General features: G+C 40.9%; 1 protein-coding gene and 1 long non-coding RNA gene across 4 annotated transcripts in view; one reads left to right on the forward strand and one right to left on the reverse strand.

Annotated features, from left to right (window-relative positions):
- Positions 1-16,188, reverse strand: part of LOC111243371 (uncharacterized) — a 41,896-nt gene that overhangs the window by 24,184 nt on the left and 1,524 nt on the right. The window contains exon 1 of one of the 3 annotated variants that reach the window (XM_022788815.2): positions 13,950-14,376. The exons of the other annotated variants lie outside the window; for them this stretch is intronic. Coding sequence (XP_022644550.1) covers positions 13,950-13,959 — 10 coding nt within the window. The 5' untranslated portion in view covers positions 13,960-14,376. Of the gene's footprint in view, positions 1-13,949; positions 14,377-16,188 lie in introns of those variants that run through there. 3 annotated transcript variants of the gene reach the window in all.
- LOC147758383 (uncharacterized) lies at positions 14,523-15,434 on the forward strand. Its single transcript, XR_015318531.1, has 2 exons — positions 14,523-14,658; positions 15,232-15,434. It is a non-coding gene; the product is annotated as an uncharacterized LOC147758383 (long non-coding RNA).

Here is a 16,188-nt window from a genome sequence, read left to right on the forward strand (position 1 = left end):
GGTGGCTAAATCGTTTCGAATAGATAAAGTTATTAGTAGGACCCCACCTGTTTGGTAACACAGGATAAGCAGGTTTGAAATTTTTGGCATTACGTACTGTATGCTTGTTGTCTGAGCCTGATGTTGCCTAGGACAACAAGAGTTTATCGAAACGACGAAATTAGCGAAAATGGTGTCAAACCAGTAGATCTTTTGAAATCGACCTATTCCAAGCTAACCTTTTACCTATATAACGTGTAAATGTTGATGTTAATTTAAGGCCAAAAGGACACAGCAGAACGTCTTTATGACGTAAAATAGGAGGCAACATTTAAGAATTTGCCGTCATCAGTTGATGAGCAAATTGTATGCTTGCTGTCTATGCGGACGATAGTGATCGTGAATAGGAAAGTCGCTGCAACGGTAATTTCAAGTTTTCATGAACTTCGGTACGTTCGATGCCATTGTTATTAGGCATTCCTCGAAACGTCTGACTCCCGATCTAAAATGAAGTATGAAAGTTCTTTCACATTGATCCTAACGTTACTTATATGTATATAACAATATATAATGCTTATTATAATCAACACGAGCACTTAAATCGATTCCAAAAAATATATATGCGTCCGCTATTTGGAAAGGCTATCAGGGCGTATTTATACGTTTATGACATCGAATAAAACGATTTTTAATTTTACGCCCGCAAGTGAACTTCAGTGGCATACGCATTTACAAAGGACTGCAGTCGCCCACTTCCCGGTATATTCTGCACTCTGAAACTCGACAACAAACACTGGCCATGCTGAACATTTGCTATTCTGGTTCTTCCTTTCACGGATACGGGCTGTCCTAATTCATTAGTCGTGAGAGCACCAGGGCAAATGAGCCTTTGTAGTTTCGTTGTGTTGAAGTAATTCGATGTTTGTGGGCCTATTCCCGATCGACATGTTTAACGAAAATTCTGTTGCTCTGTAATGCCTAAACCACCTCGTTAAGCTATATTTGTCTACCAATTAGCTATAGACGGTAGGTAACGTATGAGAATTTTTCATTTCCCCTTTGTTTTTTTGTATAGTATGTCAACTTTGGCCGCCGCTTGTGGCGCCTATCATCATTGGCGCGTAAAAATAATTGCTACAGCGGCTAATACCACAATATTAACCAAGTGGAGCTCCGAACAAACTGAATAATTTATGACAGATAAGGAAACATACATCTGTAGTACCTTTTGTAAACAATACTAATTCTCTACTTACGACTTAATAGGTGTTCAGGAATAGTTTCAGGCGAAAGCTTGTTGAAACGCTACATCGCAGTTATTATACCGTGAATGAGTAAAGTTTCGCTTTTGAACAATACACAAAATTCAATTAGTAGACAAATACGCATAGTAGGATGTTTTACGTCGTAATGCAAGCGACAAGTTCTGAATATTGTATAAAGTAGAAAAAGAATTTGTGAGTTGAAATTGGTATTTTTTTTACGATCAGCTTGTGAGACTGCTGAGCACCGATCACACTAGGGACTCCTGTATTCTTCCTGCATAATTCGCTCGAGCTAGATTATTACATTTTATTAATCTTTACTAATCGTAGTTAAGTGTTATATTGGTCGGAAGTTTTGCGCAGTGGCTACACATCCAACCCACAAAACCCACACCGACCTGTAGAATACCAAAGCGGTTTATCATATGTTAGAGTATCTTCATTTGTAGCCGTTTGTGTCAAGCAGTGTTGAGTCAAAGCATAATTTCGAATATTCTCCCAGTGGTAAGCTAAGGGCGCATCGAACGCAACGCGAATGTTTTGACTGTGTTAGTGTTTTTTGCAGTACTTCTGAAGACTTCCATAAGAACGGATTGCTCTAACACCATGCCAATGCGCTTCTAGAACTCGACTAGTGTTCTCCCGTTCCGTGTGTACAACGCACTTGTTTTCCACCGTGTTCGTAGCCGCATAACGGATTTCCTAGCTAGGGTAGAGATAAATGCGCAAATCAACCTTTTTTTTGTCGACTCGAAAAAAACCCCGAATGATTTTGTACTCGAAATTATGCAGGTTACAGGTAAAGTTGTACGTAAAACTTCTCTGTTCACAATGATGCGGTAGCTCTTTTAGCTAAAAGCTTTTTAAGTGCGCCCCTGTCGTTATTTCAAGCTACCATTATCCCAAAGAGGCCTCGAGCGTCGGCTGGAGGGGGGGGCTTCAACATATGAACGTCTGCGCACGTACCACTACATCATATAATCTTAAGTCTGCATAGAGCCAAACTGGCCGGACAGCTAACTGAAAAGCTGCATACAAAAGTAAAAACATGAAGATGACAAGGACGGGGAAGAGGCAAAATAGATACAAGGCTCAAGTTGTTTAGGTAATCAATCGTCTTACTTGATATCGAAGAGAAGACGGTGAACGGATTATAGCGTTAATTTATGTGCTCATCTATACTCCAACTGACTGTCATATGAAAGTTTCTATTTGCGTAGGTCGAACTCGTGACAGGCCTGGCTTTTTTAACTCCTAACAGGTGGTACGTATGGTAGAAAACCTCCTTCCTCTCAATAATTATCATTGTATTTTTCTACAAGCCTATGGCTATAAACGATCCTCAAAGCGGGGAGGATTATATTTGGCCAATGACGGACTGTTGTATTACTATTTCATTGGTAGATACGTTACGAAATTAGCTAGCAAGTGTTTTTTTCTAGCAAATTAGTTTACGAAATGCTATTATTCTTGACGCCTGTGTCAATGAAGACGTTCGTATATCACTGTTGTGTTGCGTACTTATTATCGATGTGTCCGCCCATCAATGAAACCGCTTTCATGAAATATAACATTGAAAGGTGCCCGGCGATAAAACGGGTGTGGGGTCTCCGTGAGCTGTACAACCGTACCGATCGTTGAAAGGCGCATGTATTCTTCTACTCATAAATGATAACATCGTTATCATCACTACGCTACAAAAGGGCGCCCAATGTTGACCTCAGAACCGATGCGGGTATCATTAGAAAAAAACGATAAGGAAAAATACAAATGAGCTTTGCTCAATTTAGCTTTTTTTTTTTTTTTTGTATGTCAACGATCCGCCTACTTGGACAGGAGAATTGACGCAATTGTTGCTTATTATAATTATAAAAAACTAAACGGTTCTAATCAAGTGGTAGAGCAGTGCATACTTGATATAGATAACGGCTGGGTAAACCGTTGTTACCTTTCTCTTTTAACTTTTCAATTCGGATTTTCAATGACAGAAGCTGCAGCGGAATAGGTAGGGTTAGTAAGGAATATTCATATCCAGCAGGTGCGAACTGTTATCCCCTGACTTCAGGCTGTGCATTTCGAAAAACTCCGATAGAAGTTCCTTAGCTTCGTTCAACACGTCTACTAACACAATAATAAAACAAAATAATAAAAAAAGAGTTTATAGAAATGACCGAGCTTTGTTAAAAAAAATTCCCTGTCGTGCACCCTGATAGGGACCTGCCGGAAAGTCTATTCTATCGATATACCCAATACGTATGTGACGTACACACGGTAGCTGCTGCAGTACCTCGAAACGACAGGTATCCGTAAAATCGAATTGGTTTTATCTCTACATTGTTATCTAGTTTGTAAATACTACGTTTTACTTCACTTTTAGTTATTATAGAATTCACCTCTTCTGAAGCAACTCGATGAACAACATCAAATCGTTCGATGTGCAGGTTTCAAATCATGCGTAGTCAGAAGGTCAAAAAAAATCTGAATAGGCTTTGTCCTGAGCTCTCTGAGAAGCTGCGTTCGCCAAAAGGATAGCGTACGACCTACTTTGACCATGATATATATACACGTTAGTACCTGTATTTAAAACATGGCTGGAGGCGAAATTGAGTTTCTCCGAGGGAAAGTAGAAAATTAGTTTTTCGCGCAAGTAACGTTTTCTAAGCATAAGATTTAAACAATATTTTTTATATTTTTCTAAAAAAAAAACTAGGTTGTCTGTTGCTGGACTGAGCCTCTACAAGGCACAACGCCAGCATTACGTTATAGCATATTTCTATTGAGTTCTATAAAGTTGAGTTATTATTAACAAAAATTCGTGCCATATGGATCTGCTATGTGGCTATCGATGCATTTTTCAAAAAGTATCCGGAGTCTAACGTAAGTCGCCCGAAGTAATAATAGGACCTAAGTCGGCCAACACGCTCGCTAACTTACATACACAGTAGAAAAAAAGCACCAGTAAAACAGCTTGTGAGGAACCAGTGTATCTCTATCTTGCCTGAAATTTTTTTGCCTGAAACCCCCTCCTTAAATCTGCCAACGAAATAGGGTGAGCCGTCTCGATACTAGTTGGAAAAAGTGCAGCCTGAGCAAAAAAAGTAAGCGAAGGAAAGATCAGAGAACAAACACAAATGAATTACAGAAACGGTTGAGGACTACCTGATTTTGTACCTCTTATTTTTTAACTAAGCTGCTATTTTAACGAGTTGTATAAAACTGTGAAACAACTTCGCTATGTTGCCGACGGAAAACTTACAACTTTGTACGCTTGATTAGGAAGTAACAAAGTAGTACAATCTTTGCAGCTGTGTAATGCTCAATTAGCTAGCTAATGAAAAAAAAAAAGACATTATATAATAACTATAGAACTGTAAATTGAATCCCGCAGCGGGTACGGCATGCTTCTAGACTGCATAAAATCCAAATTTGGTTTCCTCGATGACGAAATAGTGCATTATCATATTAAGTCGATCCCAACAACTTGGCTGTTAATTGATGTACTTACTCGAGTTTTGCTTTTATATAACATCAGCTTGACCTTATCATATACCTTTTTCACACGAGCTCAGCAGCCGCTATTCAACGCAATTGCGTTCGGCATGGACAGGCCTCAGTGACATTATTATTATTAGATACATCGTACCCAGGACAGGCAGAGCCGCCTGCTGTGAACAAATTGGGACGCTGAGGCAAGGCTTAGACCAGATACGTGTTCCACCAATAGCGCTCGTTGCAATTATATATGCTATATTTGACAATAATACATGTGCAGAGGTAAAGCAACAGGAAGATAGTAACAAGTGTTTACTCATTTGCTTGTGGAACCCCACCGAGTAGGGTAATCCCAGTAGGCCAAACTCTTTGTACCGTCAAGCTCTGTATCACAGACAACGTTGTTATTCCTGGAACGACGATCATATCGTGTCGGTACATTATCGAACCAGAATTCAGCTAGTGGAAAACATTCGTTTTTCTCTTATGCTTTATAGATTCTTCAAAAATATCTGCATCCGCCATATCGTTGCGCCCCTATCGCAGTCTTCACCACATTTGCCATGTGAGAGACTATTACAAAAACTGTGCGAAAGTAAGACGGTGACAACGGTTGTGACCTCAGTCTCGAAGAGGGTACAGTTGAGAGCGTAGACACGGAGACAAAACTGCAATTATTACAAATAAGAACACAAATCACAGCTTCCTAAAAAGTTAGCGGAATGTTCCTAGCTATCCAGTGCTTAGGAGTAAGGACTGAATAAAGTTCCCTTTTTTAATGGTTAAGAAAGCCGGCAAACGAGGCTGCGGACAAGAAGCCGGTATTCGGTCTCCAAACGCTGGTTATACAAATCCTAACGCTGTTGCTAATAGAAATGCTCCATCTTCGACATTTTGACAGCGACTGCTAAATCGCATGGCTCTAGCTGCGAGGAAAGTGGACGCAACCTACATCTACCCTTCCCTTTTAGTTTAGGACAGTTCGCCTCTGCTCGTTGCGACACCACTACAATGGCATTCGTCTTGAGATAGGGACTCGGTGTCTATTTTATTAGCCTTATGCAGTGGAACGGACTTTTTTTTATCGTCAGTTATACATACATAAGAGGCGACTTGTTTCCAGTTTAGCTCGAAGAGGGCTGCCGTCCTTTCTGCTATCTAACGAAATTATAATCGTACTTTATCAATATATGCTATAATATCATCTGACAAAGTTCAGTAAACAAAATCGAAACGACCCAGTCTTTACGATTTTTAAATATACTTCAGAAACACTGGTCGTCTGCATCCTGGTTTTGGTACATGGCGTTGACTGTAAAGCGTCACGAAAGCTCGGGATATTTAATCAGAGTCGTCTCAATAAAAGTTTCCAAAAAAAACTTCTGACTTCTACCTCTGCTTCTCTCAATTTAGCATTGGGTTTTCGGTAAGTAGGTAGGTAGGTAAGTAGGTAGGTAGGTAGGTAGGTAGGTATTGTAGTGCTGAGCAAGCTCTTTCACGGATTCTCGAAAACCTTAAATCACACATACAAATCCTAATTCCTAAATAGACAAGGTGATAGACTCGCGCAAGTGATTCGCACTTGCAGAGAAGGCCAAGTTGGTCATCTGAACTGAAGTTGAATGTTTCGATAAGAGACCCATAATCTTTAGCCAATCCGAATCCATGAAAGGCGTAGTTGTATAACAGCTGGGTTGCCGATGCTGCTTTTCCAAATACCTTATATCATATATTTCTGTTACCAGTTAGTATGTTAGATCCACTGATCACGAACAGATCATTCTTGACATGAGTTTCCCCCTAAATATCAGATAAAACCTAACGCATCTGATACGCAGTAATAGTTTAGCGTGTTAAAACAGCTTGTTTACGGACAGAGGTATTCCAGTGCAGACCGTTGCATGCGCACGAGAAACGTGCCTGATCACATCGAGCATCTACTCCGCTCTAAATTAAATGTAGAATAGTTTACAGCTTCGCACCGATCACAAAACGAATGTAGAAGACTATGTTTACAGATGCTTTCGATATGAGTTCATTGTCAACGAGCCATACTCTATGCGCGAGGACTGATACTTTAAAACGAGTTTCAACGCAAACGACGCTAGGGTCACTCAACTAAGCAAAGACTGTCTCCTCCAAACCGCGGGTTAGGCGCATCAAACAGGAGCTAGTTTGACAAAAAGCGAGCCAAGTGTCAATTGGTAATAGAGATCTCCTGATTAGATTAAGCCAACGGAATATATATAAAATCTATTCCGCGTGTTACCAGGCGTCATTTTAAAGGCTTAGATGTAACGCCTTTGAAAAGGCGTTCTCGAATGAAGTCGTAAAAATCATTGGATTGTAGGTGTCAGATACATGGAAATAAGGACTACATGATCTTCCAAGCTGGTGTGCCTATTCAGGCTTCATTTAGCTTGAATGACAGTTTACAAACTATGGAAAGCCTTAAATATAATAGTTTTCCGAAAGACCCAAACAGAGACACTGAACTTGAGTAAAACAAGCTAACCACAAGGTTACAAGCTATTTAAGACGCTCAATATATCTGAGAAAAGACGCTGTTGAAAGACAATCAGCTTTGTACATCAATGAACTAGCTTTTTATTGGCTTCAATGAGATAACATTTGCCTTATTTCCTAATTACAGAACGAGGTGTCATCTTTTGATACAAAGCTTGAGCAAAATAGTTTTTTGCATTAACTACTAAACGCATTCGCCGTTCGTCGAAAATCACTCCGAGCTCAATATCTAGATTTTCTTAATTTAGCCAAACGATACGATACTATATATATATATATATATATATATATATATAAGCAATGTTATAGTAAATAAAGCGTTTCATCTATTGACTAGTATAAATTAATACAACAATTTCCCGTTTTTAAAATGGCAGTGCGTTTGGCTCGCTAGCTTAGATCGTGCTCACACAGCGCATGCCGCTCCATACAGATAAAAGAACGCTACTATTATATGTGCTTGCTTGACGGATAAGATTTCCGCGCCAGGATAAAATGGCACCAACTACAGGCCACGCCGTTCCGCAAACAAAATCACTCATCAATTGAACCATACACAACGGCGTGCGGTTCTTGCGTGACTTAGCTATTTGCTTTGTCTATCCGCCCTCTCTTTCACACCGTCGTCACCGCTTTCCGTGACAGTACACCCGGACGAACAAGAAACCGTATCATTTCGATCGACGGAAGCATGCTTCACCCTTGTGAAACGGCCAGCACTCTGTCGCTCTGAGAAAGCCAAACAGCGCGGCGAGACTGAAATGAAGAGCCATCATGGCCGAATACGCCATGAAAGTAAACGCTCATTGCAGACGTCGGCAGCAGGCCTTCTCTTCTAACTCTATACAAGGATCGCACGTTTTTTAAATTGGCTGGCTTGCGTTTACGCACCCACTCACCGTCATGTGCTGGCACACGTCTTTTTTTAATCACAAACACAGCCTTCTTCTCTATCCAGAGGCTAGCGATGACTCAGTTGCCAGTATTGCTTCACATTCATAGCGTTCTTAATATTAAAGTTGCTTCATCCAAGCCGAAAACGCAGCCCGCTTGACGCCGGACCACTGGCCACTAGAAGATAGCACCGATGCTGCCCGAACAACAGCTAGAGTAGCGCTTTATTCAACAAGAAATCCTGTACACGAAGGACCCAACATTAAGTTGGAGAGCAGAAAGCTCGTCTAAGCCTCGCAAAAAATTCATCTAATAATTAAACACTCCTAAGAAAAGAGGAACTATAAAAATACTGTTAAAATAATAAAAATAAAAATCCAAGTAGAAACCATGTTCAGTGCTTGGCAGTGTGTTCAAAAAGCCTTTCATTGGCCTGAAATACAATCAATAACAAGGTATAGCAAAAATGAATAACAACTCAGATTTCGTCCAATAAGAAGGACTAGATAAATCGCTCAGCCTGTTTAACTACTGTTCAGTTGATAGGCCTGCGCGGTGACTCTTTTTTCACACGCGCACCTCACTAACAAAAAGGACACAACGCTACTATCAGATGACATTGATTCTATGGAACGATGCACGGATAATCCTGACTATTCGTTGACGAATACTTAGTTCTAGATTCTGATTCGCGACACGGTAGTTTTCTGAGCGATAGATATTTAATATGAGTCTATCGGGTAATGTATTTGCAGGACTTATTTCTGCAGGACGCCCCACTTGATATGCGGGAGAAACACTGTCTTTGGTTTAACATACAATCCAGTGAAAACCCTCTTCCAACTAGAAACCAACTTGGCAGTGTTCAAGAAACTTGGCTCGCAATACAATCAATAACAAAAACAATAAGAAGCGAAGCGTAACTGAAAGAGTGATACACATTGTTGAAGGCATCATCTCGGAAGGTCGTCTTTGACAAGCAGATTATTGCTATCTTTGAACGAATCTATCTTTCATTGCCGTTGCCTGTGTGTCGCCATTAAGCTATCGTTTGAATACAATTAAGGTAATGCATTGCCTTACCAGACAAATCAGTTGCCAGAGATAACTGGGTTGAACAAGAGCGTTCGCTTAGTTAAACGAACCTAGCTTACTTGACCCGCTGTCCCTTAAATTCAGTTCTTAAACTGTTATTTACAACAACTCGACTGAAGTTGGGGCACCAAATAGCCAGACGCGTTGTTCGGAACCTATACATCTGAACCAGAAGAGCTGACAAGTGCTACCATTTTCATATTGGCGTTAGATTATGTCTGTATCCGTTTCAATGATGCCAAATGACCACAAAATTTAGGTTGTATTATGCGCATTCGTTCAGGTCCATAGCCTAACGATGAGTCCCTAGATGGATGGCCTGCTACATCCCACATAAGATCAAGCCTCAGCATCAAAGATTCATCTGTCTTTTATAGAATAATGCACCTTATCCACTTTCATCCGACTAATATAGACCTTTCTTATATATATATATCACCATTTCACTTACCAAGTTACTTAACGTAAGTTTGCTCAAGCAGCGTATATGCATGGACTGCTGACCTAAGCTAAGCGTGCAGCTAAACAAGTAACTCATTAATCGAGCCCCCCCCAGAACAAAAGGCCAGCTTGACCTGCGGCTTAACACTCTGTGTAAATAAGCCTTTCAGATTCTGTGTCAGCAGTCCGTAAGTCAAAAAGTGCGAAACTGGCACCCGTCCAGCGCTTTCTAGTAGGCCACAAATGTGCAGGTACAATAGCGATCTAGCGGTTATCAATTGTCCTACAGGACACCATAAGGTGACAAAGTTATAGTGGGTTACATAGGCTTTCTACGCAGTAGAAAGGTGGATAACCTATCCGCAGATGCTAAATGTTTAGACTGAAACAGCCTATGTTCTGGCTACGGACTACGGAGGCTATGGACTGGCTACTGAAATGACTTTTCAATGCTTGAAATGAAAGATGTTTCATGACTAAACTGATCAGCATCAACCCCTCCTAGCCTGTAGACAGTATAGGTTTTTGCTAAAAAAAATTGAACGATGTTTGATACTTACGGTGTGGCAAAAATCTGCCATTCTGTTACCTAATTATATTCCACATGAACGGACACGAGGTTTCTAATGGTACGCTTGCAAGCGTCAATAGACGGACGGATTAGTAGGTCCGTAGTAAAGTTCCGTAAAGTAGTCTTTTTTTTTTCACCCGAACGTCACAAACTGAGCGAAAAGTATTATATTAAAGCTATGCATTAATCAAGTTAGGGGTGCTCTACTGTTGATTCTGTTGTCCGAGTTTCCATCTCGGACAACAGAATCAACAGTAAACTCCTCATTATCTTTCTGCAGAAATCATCGATCATTGTAAAGTCCTATCGTAACGGAAAGGAGTTTAGGAATATTAGAACGAGTCACTGTAATTAATAGTAGTTCTCAAAACACATGAAGACATCCTTACGCGTCCTTATGGGAAGTATATCTTCATCACTATGTAAGGGGATCTGCTGGTAGGTCTGCGTGCGGAAGCCACTTAGAAAACCAATATCAGCCATCGAAAAAACACGATGTAATAATTTTGACCGCTTTTGTTTTTATCACTTTTTCATCATCCACAAATGTATACTTATTTTAGATCTTAAAACAGAGGCGAACAGCACGCGTTTATGTTGTTATTATCAACACAATAGAACTAATGTATAAGCTAACTCATCTGAGAGCTTTCGTATGGACTCATTATCCTCGGTATTAGAAATTATTCTCATTTCTATTACGCCTCCAGTTATAAGAACTGGTATCGTCATCAGCGAATTCCCCACTGAATATACGTAGTTTTTATGAAGGAGTGATTTTTGCTATTGGCTGATATATGCACACTCGTGTCATCGTCAGGTGACGCCAGTCACTGTATTTTGTTGTCGAAGCCGTTGTCTAGAGAGATATTAGCGTACCTGTACGTTCAGTTCAATAAACTATTACATCTCGGAAGAAAGCTAGACAAGAGAAAGAAAGCTTACGGTAAAAGATGTTGCGTGTATGTAAATATCATTCATTATGGAACTTCAGATATAGCTGTGGAACGCTTTCAGCAAGAGTCAGCCTTTGGTTATTTTAGAGACTCCACAACCGCCATACAGTTGAGCGTTCATTTTAGCGGTTATTAGATACTACAAAGTAGATTAGAAAAACATCGGCGCTTTTCCTGAGAAGATTCGATCGGAACTAATATATCCGCTTTAGTTCCGAAGTACCTTATTGTAAATACCACTACAGGCAGCATCAAGCAATAGTAGATAATTATCCAAGAATAGTATTCCCTTGGCCAGCCGCAGGTTCTACGAACGAGCGACCTTATTTAGTATCCGACACAGCGACTTACCTAAGAATACGTTGCTTGACAAGAAGAACTACTGTTCTGGAGAGTTCGTTCCCGTCAGAGATTTTCCCATAAAAATATGAAGCGAAGTAATGTTTGAAGCGACTTAGTTCGTAACGATGGGTAGAAACTGAGCGCGAAAAGGCGCTCAAACTATGCCCTTCTACTATTCTATACTATACGTTATACTGTTGTGGCAAACATTTCGTTTTTCTATCGTATACATCGGCGCTTCAGCCGTCGGCCTTTCAGGGAAAACAAATAGGTGCAACTCAAGACATGGCTTTAGTAATCGGGTGATCGACTACTCTTAACTTGTCTGAATTACAGATCCCATTTTCGTTGGCTACACAGATGTTCACATTCAACGTAAACATACCTATCGTATACGTAGACGTTCGTTTGTTGGGGCAAACCGATCTTATGCACGTCTAATTCGAATGTGCTTAAACAGCTGCACGGGACGTAGCTTCGTTACGTGCACTAAGCGCAGACAAGTCGTCAGAAATTCAAAGCCACAAATACGCATAGATAAGTGGTTTGTCTAAATCAGCAACCCATTCTACCTTCGAACTGTTAATTTTATGGGTAGCACTTGCCTTTAGAGAACGGCATCCTTTCAAAGCGTCTTTCTAAATTCAAACCGGGGGCGTATTTTAAGCTCGCGTTCAAACGTCCCGTCTTAAATCAGTGTTTCCATTAAACGCATTGATAATAGCCATGTTTGCATCCATCGAATTTGGAAGTCAGTCACGGGTCTCGTCTAGCGCTAGTGGCAGACGGAAGACATTTTCTCAAATATCAGGAAGTGATCAAATGGCCAAGAGACTAAGAGGAACTAGGCTCGATAAGACGGGAGTCGGGCCAATACTTCAGTTACATACAGTAAGCCTGGTACGTGATAGCGATAGAAGAAATAAAATCGAATAAGAGGAAATAACTTTGACCGTTGCAGCTCTGCAGGGAAACAAAAGCGACACTAAACCTGAGAAGCTCCATAAATAACATTTCTAAGAAATACTATTCAGATTAAGAGTTTTTTTTGTTTTTTTTTTTTTACGATATTCTCGGTTTGAGCTTGTAACAGTACAAGCTACTTAGTTGTTGTTTGAAAACCGAAACAGCAAACAACGCAAAATCGTTCGGCTCTATTCTCTGTAAATGTTTTCGATTGGTTTACAGTTTCGCCGTATAGAAACGGGAATTTCATGTTGCCAGTTGTAGGAACACAGGATTATTATAGGAGAAAGCCAAGTACAAGAAAAACGAAAACCATGTGTTTTCGGTGACGTAAGGGTCCTACCTTTGCCGGAGTTACTCGGTTAGAACTTTTAGTCCGGCGCGGCGCATATGATTCGACGCACCAATTGTTTCAGTATACATAGCATTCAGTCGCCCATGTGGCAGTTGGCCATTTGCTTTTTGTAGTAATAATGCATCGACGAGTCCTTGTTACTCTGTCGTTGTTTCAACCAAGTTCTAAGCACACATCGAGAGCACAGAATGTTGCCTTTGTCACGCCCTTCCTAGGTTTGCGTGTCATCCATATGACACAGCGACTGAGCTGATTTTTCGGAGGCTTTTTAGCGGTGCGTACCAATAGTAGACACTGTATTTGGGTAAAGTGAGATCGTCGCGTATCTGTGCTTATGGGCAACACCGATCAGGAGAAATGATAGCGTTGTGCTAAAGACAGTCGCGAGCAGGATCTACCTGTAGGCTTAAGTTACTTTGAACAGCGGAATCTACTAGGAATAGTTAACAGTAATAATAACAGATTCATTCCTGTTTTATAATTACTAGACAAACTGAATTCAGTTTGCATTGTGTTACAGATGGCACTAATGGCTACCGTTATTCTTACGATAGGCAAAAAATAGAAGGATGCATTGGTAATATAGTTATTAGACACATTTCGTTGATTCGCGAAACACTCTTTGATGACCAACCATGCTCACAATCGCAGTGCCTTCTTAACTTTGAACTACATGTGCTATGAACTCCTACAATGCTAACCCTAAATCGAGTAGGCCGACATCAATTGAAGCTTGCCTAACTTGGCAACTAATTAAACCTGAGCCGAGGTTCGGCAGTTACCTTACTCATCATGTTAACAATTCCGTCTGACCGCGGTAATACTCAACAACATTAGTGCTTTCTTCTTTGTTCTTAGGTAGCGAATATACCTAGAATTTTTAAAACACTAACATTGTAAGCCGCCAATGGGTTCAAGCACAACCTACTAATGCTTGAATGTATTCGTACAGTTAGCGCGTACATTGATAACTTCTCCCGATCCGTTTTTCACTAATAATGGCTAAGCGTATTTATAAGTAAACAGTTTCGGGCTCTTAGTTTCAAGCTGTGTAAAGTTCTACTTACTTTTGGCCATTTCTTTTCGAACGTTCGAAGGGACTTGTTGTCAGTCGGGTTTTCTACGTGCCGAGGCTAGTCTACGTACAGAAAGAGATCTCGTGCAAAAGCAGAACGCCTTTCTGCGATGGTCGGCACAATTTTCAGCCTGCTTTGGTCTTTCTTTTGCCCTTCGTTGTCTTGGATGCAGTGATGGGTAACACTTCTTGACTTCTGCTTGGATGCGTTCTTTAGTAAGTTTCTAACCTCTTTAACCGCCCCGTTTATGAGCCTACCCTTCGGGCTCGTGTGCACCGTTCTTCAGGGTCAGTGGCAAATGACAAGTTGGTAATATTATTTGCTGTTGCTGGACTTTCTGCTTGTGTTTCTCCGTGTCGCAGTTTTGTTCCTTGTTCAGTGCATCCACGGTGGTTGAGTACTCTCCAGCTTTCCCATGGCCACTCTGCCTGTGGAGGCACTTTTAAACCAGCGCGCCGGCCCTTTCCCATCTGTGCAGGTCTCCGCCGTGTCCTCTAGGCTACGTACCCCCCGAATGGGCAGTCGACCAATAGCGAAAAGCCTTCGGCGTGACGTCGCCATCTGCTACAACAGGGCCCCGCCCCTGCAATGCGGCCGCAAACTCTCGCGTCTTATGTAAAATGTGGGCATTAACGTTGGGAATGAACGGAACACTTCGTACCCCGTCAGCTAACGCTGCTGAAGTGCGTGCGTATTACAGGTATCTGCTACAGTAACACTTGTCACATGGGCAGTAGTTCTGCGCAAAGCCAAAAACACCTTTTACTATGTAAAACGTACGCATTTGATGTGTACACAGTTATGCATATGTCTACACCAAAACAGAAGGCAGGCTTCCAGTTAAAATAGCAGCTGCTTTTTCTACCATAAATCTAAACCTCTTTTTAACATACAACCTACTTTTATTGATAGGGGAGTCACACACGACTCAGTCGTTATGTACCGTGAACGTTCCAGGCTACAAAAAACAAACACTGTATATGAATCATAATATGATAAATGTTTTTATGTTTATATCCAATGGTGCAGTGTCTTTATACTAGTCGTCGACCGTAGATTGCTTCACGTGCTAATACACTTGGTAGATAGACGCGCTGGCGACGCACCGTGGAGTATCTTCCGATTAAACCAGGTCCCTATTTCGAACGACGTTTGTTTAAACCATTTAACAATGAATAATACGCCATTTTTATCAGGTATAGTTGGTTAACGTTAGATAATTTTTGTCGTAGTCCGCATTGTCTTTGTTACATAATTATTTTAACGTTCGCAGGAACGTAGTTTGAGTAGCCAAGATGAAGATTGACTATACTCCATCAGTCGTATCGTTGTTATGTGCGCAGAACTAAGATGCCTTTGGCTTTGAAGAAATTTCGTCTATGAGAACCTATGGGACCACGGGTGCATGACGGTAGGAAGTCGTTGGCTATTGCTGTTTTGCTGATGTCATCCCAAATAAGTGAATCATATTTCTTATAGGCCTCAATTATGTTTTCATTGTTCTTCTTCTTCATTTAAGTAAGATTTAAATTTCATTTACTAAATAATGGTTTGAGAGTTTAGCCGATACCTCTCCTATGACTAACTATAATGGCTATGTGTGAAAAGTAAAAACGAACTGGAGTTACGTCATCTTACTGCGGCGCATCATGGGGAGCGTCAAACAAAGGATTAAGGGGAAACTTTTGGGAAACGTTTTCACTGCATCATGCCGCTCCTTTCATCGAAAAAAGGATAAACATTGATAAAAAATCCTTATGACTCCTAACATCGGGTTGTTTCATGGAAGCTGGAATTCAAGTAATTCTGTAGCAGAGTCATGACTTGAACCAGGTCTACGCAACGGGCACGATCGGATAGAACGAACACTTTGTCACATAATTTTAGCTGAGCGTGGCCGCTTCATCATAGAGCGTAAGCTCGGTCTGAGTCTCGGCTTTGTAACAGTAGATCACTTTCAATTTTTGTTTCATGTCATGAATGTTCATGATCAATCTGAATCTTTTTTGGCGTTTCTTCTTGCCTCGATCCATAGCAGTGGCACGGTCTAAATAATGCCGAACGGTACCGCCTTGCTATCTGTAACAAATCAGTGGAACGATAGGCTTGCACGCTGTTCTACCGTTTATAGAATTCAGTCGACGGAGATACCGCATATTTAGATATCCCGTAAGCTACTGTGTTTGCTCTGTAGCCAATGTTAGATCGTGTAAAAGGCATAGGTGAAATC

Source organism: Varroa destructor, unplaced genomic scaffold, assembly GCF_002443255.2.
Source record: "Varroa destructor unplaced genomic scaffold, Vdes_3.0 BEIS01000001.1, whole genome shotgun sequence".
Classification (NCBI taxonomy): domain Eukaryota; kingdom Metazoa; phylum Arthropoda; class Arachnida; order Mesostigmata; family Varroidae; genus Varroa; species Varroa destructor.